Source organism: Eumetopias jubatus, unplaced genomic scaffold, assembly GCF_037043125.1.
Source record: "Eumetopias jubatus isolate StellerSeaLion01/CBP00866 unplaced genomic scaffold, mEumJub1_p1.0 scaffold_11, whole genome shotgun sequence".
Classification (NCBI taxonomy): Eukaryota; Metazoa; Chordata; class Mammalia; order Carnivora; family Otariidae; genus Eumetopias; species Eumetopias jubatus.
In genome coordinates this window covers 23,311,922-23,319,732 of record NW_028274817.1, presented here as the reverse complement: position 1 = coordinate 23,319,732, position 7,811 = coordinate 23,311,922, and the positions used below count along the sequence as shown (strand labels likewise).

The 7,811-nt window shown below is 45.7% G+C and overlaps 1 protein-coding gene across 1 annotated transcript; it reads right to left on the bottom strand.

The window, feature by feature from the left end:
• Positions 1–2,893: 2,893 nt before the first annotated feature.
• Positions 2,894–4,318, bottom strand: LOC114223697 (DDB1- and CUL4-associated factor 12-like protein 2). The gene has a single exon (XM_028122678.2). The coding sequence runs from the start codon at positions 4,283–4,285 to the stop codon at positions 2,894–2,896; it is 1,392 nt and encodes a 463-aa protein (XP_027978479.1). The 5' UTR covers positions 4,286–4,318.
• Positions 4,319–7,811: the final 3,493 nt, after the last annotated feature.

Sequence of the window (7,811 nt, the reverse complement as noted above, 5' to 3'; positions counted from 1 at the left end):
TCTCAGGCTTATGTGGTAATAGCATTTCAGTAAAATAAGCCTCTTCAATTTTATACTCCCTGCATCTCTATTTTTTTTATTAGTTTTTAGGATCCTTGATAAACTTTTCTATTCTGCTTGCTTCCAAAAGGGAGAGTTTCCCAACATTTCATTTCACTCACCTTCCCAGCAGTGAGAAATCTCATTAGGGATATATAGTCATCTCTTCACTGGGTATGTTCTTCTGATGTCAAATAAGCACTTCAGATTCAGCATGTTCCAAATTGAGTTGATCACCTTCCATATATATCCTCTGTGCCTATATTCTCTATATTCACTTGTTGCCACTATGCATTTACATTCAAGCCAGAGCCTTAGAGTCCACCTAAATTTTTTGGCTTTCTTCCACCTTCTACCATACCAAACACGGTTCATTTTATTTTCCCCATTTTTCTAATAACTTCCTCCCTCTCCACACTTACCTCAAATATCCTAGTTCAGGCTCTCATTATCTCCTTCTAGGATTTTCTTTAGTGACATCTGATGTATTGAATACAAGTGAAATGAGGGTGCAATATACCAGAGAATCCTACTAGGTCTAGCTAAGAATCTAAGGAATGTAGTACTTTGTAATCTATCTCCAAATACACGAGCCTGAACTGTAGGTGTTCTCTGCCTTTGGTTTGACAGTATTTTTATTGTTTGCCCTCATTTCCCCAAATTCTTGATCTTTGTTTCAGAACCTACTTGGTATTCTGACACAAATCTAACCCAGCCACACTGGCTTGGAAAGGATCAAGATCAAGCAGATATCTGATTGTCAAAATGCACAGAGTTTGATGACACATGTTTGGCAAAGGTGTGTAAATGTGCATACACTATTTATGGGAGGTTAAGTTGGTAGGACCTCTTTGGAGGGTAATTTGGCAATGGCCATTAAATATAAAATTGATCCAGCAATTCCATTTCTAGGAATTTATCCTGCAGATATGCTTACACATATGCACAAAAATGTATGCACCTAAGTAATCACTGCAGAATAGTTTATAGAAATAGAAGATAAGAACCAAAATACATGCTCATTAAAGGTGTAATGAATAAAGTATGTTCCAACCATATAGGGGAATACTATACAATTAAAATTAATTAGGTATGTATAAGGTATGTATAAGAAACAATCTCTAAAATTTTGTGATAAAAGCGGCACAGATATGTGCAGCACATGCTGTCATTTCTATAAAAATTGCATACACATACATATATGCTTATATAGGCATCAACCATCTCTAAATGGATACAGATACAAAATGTACTGCTTGTGATCTATGGGCAAGAGATCAGGGATCCTAGGGTATGAGACTTACTTTTCACTGTACACTTTTTATACAGTATGGCTTTTTTGGTCATATACACGTATTACTTAATTTAAATAAAACAAAATAAAAATAAAGACCAAGTCTTAATAGATGTAGTTTAAAACATTAAGAATATGTGCATATGTAAAATGGTATACATATATGCCATTTCCTCACATGGGAACATATACATATACCAATATACAGTATATGTGAGTAGGTAGCTATAAGCACAACATGTACTTGTTTCATAAATAAAAAAGTTTGTTAAATCATCTTAAAAACACAAGATACCTAACTGTCCCAACCTATAGCAAGTATATTTCGATAAGGTATTCAAGATGTTATTTAATCTTTTAACCCATGATAGTAGCATAAGTTTGCTTTTCAAAAACAAATGTACACAGTTAATGTGTGCACAGCTGATGTTTCAGCTTCAGTTTCTCTCCTGGAAGATTTTGACTTTGATAAATATATTCCTAGAAGGACAATTAAGAAAAAATAAAGTGTATATTGAAGCATTCAAAAACTTTAACCTAGCACTTAATTGCTAAAATACTAAACATGTTTTATTTTTTTCTGCAATACATCACATACTCAAATCCAGATAAAAGAATTATCCATGTAAACAAGAAAAAAGTTGTCAACAACATCTACATTGAACACAACAACTGACCTTTCTCTGTAAATGGCTGCCTGCATAGTGTTACCTAATCTTTAAAGAAATGTTCACCCTAAAAAGTACTTCCCGATTGTCCTGCCACTTATAGGCCAGTTTTGATTAGCTGTGGAAATCTGTAGCATAAATGCTACCCAGGAAAGCAGGCCATAATATAGCAGCTTTAAACAAGAAGGCTGAGGGCCTGGGGCTATCGATGCTAAATTTTACTGAATAATCAAAATTGTGATTAATGGGATGAACACCACTGTAAAATTTCTTGACTAAGAAAACATATTTTAAATATTTTATGTACCAAAAATATACAAACAAACACCTAGGTTCCAAAATCCAAATGAAACAGGCACCAAATGGTGGCAATCTACATCTTGAAATGCATTTTCTAGAGCAGGGCTAAACACCTGCCCTGTTATATATATGATGGGTAGTTCCTCCAACCAGCCCAAAGGATACTTTTTAGCACACATTTTCCCAAAATACCATACATATGAAATGTATAGAAGACCTGAACATACTTTTGAAATACCGGTAAAATTGAAGTACTGAATTGTAGTGGGAACCATGTCTATATCACCCCAAAGAAAAACCATATGTCAATCATTCAGAGAACACAATTAAGGATTAGACAAACTTCTTTGTCAGAGAAAGCAAAAAAGATGGTTGTGTTGGGGGAGGTACAGAAAAATGGTAAGCCAAGTTTTGATTGCCCAAAGATCACCTTTGCTCTCTCTCTCATACACTACAGACAGGTAAGTTGGGCACTTTCCACCTGGAAGACAAGCGTCACACTGAGTTAAAAAGCAGAAACACAGCGTGAGGAAGGAAAGTGAGAGGGGACTGGAAGGTAAATCTGGGCACTTTGAGAACACAGGAGCCATCCTTAGCTCCAGAGGCCTGCGTAGTTCCCATGGAGGCCTGAAGGGAGAGGTCCCCCAGCCACGAAGAGCTTCATCTCAGGCCAGTTGTAGCAGTGGGTGTAGAGAGCGTTGGGGAACTCGCCGATCCCACCGAAGTAGTTCACCCACAGGTCATCGTGGTTGAGCCAGCCCCTGCCACAGGTGAGCTTGAGCTTCCTTCCTGAGGGCCCAGGAGAGGAGTCCGGGCTGGCTGAGGCCCTCTCCTCCAGGAACTTCTGGGCGCGGATGTCATAGAAGAGCAGGGAGCCATGGCCCGTGCCCACGGTGATGATATGCTGGTAGAAACTCAGCGAGCGCACACCCGTGCCGCCCTCTCGGGAGCACAGGGGCCGGATATTCTGCTGACGTTGGCGCGGATCTAAGAAGGAGACATGGGACTGGGAGCCCACCGCGTACAGGGACAACTCATCACAGTAGGTCAGGCACACGTTCTCTCGGCAGTAGGGCAGCCTGATGGAGAGCAGCCTGGACAGAGTGCTCCGGGCTTTCCACAGGTGGAAGTAGCCGTCCAGGGACACCGCTCCCAGCTCCTGGTTCTTGCCGCTGAAGGCCAGAGCCCGCACCTTGCGGTTACTGGGGCTGGTGCTAGACCTGGGGATGGTCTCCATGTCCCTCGGACGGATGTGGGCGTACACAGGGAGACCCGCGTCACTGTGCCAGGCGATGCTGCCGCTGAACATGTCGGGATCCATCCGCCACAGCGCCACTGTGCCGTCGCGGGAACCGCTCACAGCCACTGTGTCACTCATCCAGGCGATGGTGAAGATCCAGTCCTTGTGGCCATGGCGGTCGCCCAGGCACACGGGGTCCAGGGTGGGCAGCTGGTAGACGGCCAGGCTGTTGGGGTTCTCACCCCCAGTGGCCAGAAGGGTCTTGGAGGGATTCAGCTCGATGGCGTGGATGCCGCAAGTTGGCTGGGCCCGGGCCAACCAGGGCCCCCGGTCGCGCATCAGGGGGATGCGCGTGATCTGGCCCGAGTGCACATCCACCACGAAGAGGGTGTTACACTTGGTGCCACACACCACCTGCCTGGCGTTCAGCCACTGCGACGCGAACACCTTGTTGAGGGTGCCCAGGGCCAGCTCGCGCTCCCTCAACAGCTCGGGCAGCTTCTGCACCGCATAGCCCCGCAGCTCGCCCTCGGAGCCCGAGAGCCCGGAGCCGCCCCACGCGCCCACCTCGCGGCCCTTCAGGTAGTGCACCAGCGAGCGCCGCGTCGCCGGCCGCTTCTGTTTCTTGGGCAGCAGCGGCCCCTCTGCGTCCGCCGCCGCCAAGCCCTGGGACGACGAGCTCGCGGCGCCCGCCTCGATCGCCGGCGCTTTCCGCTTCCTGCTACCTGTTTGCTGCGGGGCCATGGTCGGCGGCGGGCGAGTGGCCGCGGCGGCGGCGGCGGCGGCGCGGCGGCGGCGGCGGCGCGTGGCACCCGTGTTGGCCGTGGCGGCGGCGGGGACCGCGGCGCCTCCGCGTCAGCCGGGAGCTCGGGTTCTCAGGGGCCAGGAGGCGGGCGCGACCGCAGGGCGCAGAGCCTACCGAGTCCGGGACGCGGCAGCGACGAAGGAGGCTAGGGCGGCGAAGGCGGCGAAGGCGGCGAGGGCGGCGGGGGCGGCGGGGGCGGCGGGGGCGGCGGGGGCGGCGGGGGCGGCGAGGGCGGCGGGGGCGGCGGGCCGCGCTTGGAACGCGGGCTGGAGGGAGCGGGGCCCGGGCGGATCGAGGGCGGAGCGCGAGAGGAGTGCGGCGGCAAGGGCGGCGGCGGCGGCCGGGATCTAGGCTAGGGCGGGAAGTGCGGCCGGCGGGGCGGCTGGAGCGAAGTCTGAGTGGGACGAGGACGACGCTGGGGGACCGAGTGTGAGGGGGCGGAGGCAGCGGGAGGAGCCGGCCAAGAGCAAGCGGGGGGCGCAGGGTAGCACACGCCAAGCTGGGAGGGGTCGGAGGGGGGCGGGAAGTGGGGGATGGAGCCCGCGGTGGGGAAACTCACCGAGGGCCAGCGCTCAGGGATCCCCAGCCGTCTCCGGAGGACACATCCTAGTGCGCCTGCCCAGGTCCTCTTGCTATCCGACTCCAGGGCGTTTCACTATCCTCATGATAGCAACCAACTGGCCTTCTTAAAATCCCTACTTAAATAAAATCTGAAGGCTAAAATAAAGTCAAGTATGAAGCTAGAAGGAGCTCTAACAATTATATGTTATATGCACAAACGTGTGCTTAGTGCAATCCCAGGAGACCCTTTACTACAATTAGTTCAAAGACTAATTGCAGCAACCCTGAACTTGACAAAGAGTGGGGCTGTTTAGCAGAGGCAGGAAGATCCTCCCCTCAGATCTGTCCTTGCAGCATACCTGTCTCAGCCCCTCTGCTGGGAGTGTGTTATAAATTTTCAACCAATTTCTTCTTAATTCTCAAATTGAGGTCCCTGAGTTTTCGCCCCAGAATCCCTAAGGGGTGTGTTCCAAATGTAGTTGCCTAGGCCCCACTTCCTGTCGGAGGTGGAGTGAGGACCCTATAATCCAAGGCAGCCTCAGGAACCTTGAGGACTGCATTGAGGGTGGGGGCTGGGGGTAAGACAAGGGTGTTCCTCCATGGTGTTGGGTTCTCTTGAGCCTCAGAGAGGAACCGTGGAGTGGAGTGGAAGAGGTACAGAAGAAGGATACCTCTTTTCCTGCTCCAAGGAGGAAAGGTTCAGTCCCCATTGTCGGTCCCAGAAGGAATCCCAGGTTCCTGGGCATAGCCTTGTCTTGCATGGGAGGGACCCTGGGGCACTGGTGGGGAGGAATGCATGGATTTCCATAGGCAGAGATGGTGAAGAACTTTCCAGAAGGACGTAACCACATAGACACATTGGTGGAATGTTCAGATTATGGGTTTAGCAGTCTCAGAATTTGGATGCTCCGTATCTGGCTTTGCAGCTTCAGAGCAGCCAATTTGGTTGGCAAGCCTATATTTAGACGTGCTCAATTGCACAGTGACATGAGTGGCTGGTAGCTGACACCAGCTCTGCAGACACCCCAGTCTTCCTCTCCAAAACTTTGTTTGCTGAGTGGGTATATGTGAGGAGGTGAATTAACTTTTCTGATCAATCAAGGGAGAGTATGGGATTTACTTTGTTGTTGCTTTTCTCCCCCTTCTCCCAGCCCCTTTTTCACCCTCACCTCAAATGCACAAACTCCAAGTACAAAAACCATAGACCCTTTGCACCACTCCCATCCAGCTGGTACATCCCAATACCCACTCCTCCCCCATATTCCTCCCTATGTTTAGTGCCCTATCAGGAGGGTGAGGGTGGTGGAGAGGGAGTGACCTGACAATGAAAAAAATGTTGACAACTTCATAATTAGAACGATATTACTAGAGAATAAATGCTACAAATTTATTTAATCTACCATATGTTTTATTTTTAATTCCACCTTAGAAAAATGGATATTATATAGTAAGGCTTCATGGCATACTTTTTACTGTTGTAGAACAAAATAGGCTGAACATTTGGGAGAAAGATAGATACAGATAGGTATAGCTTGCTAGATATAGATATATTTCAATTGTAAAAGTAAATAATTCTTATAACAATTATTATTTATTGAGAGCCTATTTGTGGCTAGAGGACTGTGCTAAACATTTCAAATGCACATTCAGCTTCACAATAACTTTGTGAGGCAGATTCTATTTTTATAACCATATTTTAAAATGAGGGGTAGAGGCCTGGAAAGACTAATGACTCCCCCATGGTCACACAGCTAGTAAATGGTAAAGTCATGTTGTGAAATCCATGTCTGACTCCAAAGCTTTGAAGACTAACAACTGCCCTATATTATTCAATAAGTACAACTTTTCTATTTCCATCTCTTTAAAAACTATGTAAACTATCCCTATGATGGAAATTTTACAGATGTTGCATCTTGTGCACTTTTGAAACAGTCAGAATTCCTAAAATAAATGAATAAATACTGGATGCAACTTATGTATAGCACACCAAATTATAGATAAAGGCAAAAATATGATCTATGAGATATATTTTCTTTTTTACAAATTCTTTTTAATTAATATGGAATATAATAAATATGCCTACATTGTTGTAAAAATAACACCCATATAAATAGTCCAGGCATTATGTCTCTCCACTTTTTTGATAATATATTTATGCAATATTTGTGTATAATGTGTTTGTAGTCACTGTTCAGGTTACTATTTTGTATTGATAAATGAGGTGTGATAATTTCATCTAAAATATGGTACATGAGATGCATTTCATTTATGTCTACACTTTCGGATTTTTCTGAGTTTTTTATTTAAAGATGTAAGATTTAAAGACCAGAGTCAAGTGATATTGAGAAATTTAGAGTGTTGTATATCAGCTTGCAAATTTGAACCTTTATTTGTATCTGATTACTTCCATTTTTAGGAAAACACAATGTCTGCTAAAACCTAAAGTTATACACAGTACATTTATAGTTAAAGTAGTAGATGAAATGACATGATAACAAAAAAAATTCATGGCCTTCTGAGTATCAGGGTCTCTATTAGGTATTTTTGTTACCTATGAAGGCCACTGTGTATGAGTGTTAACATCTTGTCAGTCATTACTAATTTATTTCTGTATTCATTACTGTTTTTTGCTACTAACATACCCCTGATGAATTTGTATTAGCCATACCTATCTCCCCTACACCAGATTCCCCTTCGTTGGGTGGGGGCTTTTATGAGTGGTTTCAGGCCACTGTCTCATCCTGTTCTCTAGTTACTTCATATATTTAAATGTTATTTTCTTTTTTCTTTTTTTAATGTTATTTTCTTAATCAGATTGTAAAGTCCTCAAGGGGTTACATAACATTTCCTACTACATTCACACCACCACATAGTTCTAGGTATGCACTAAATGGTTTATAAAAC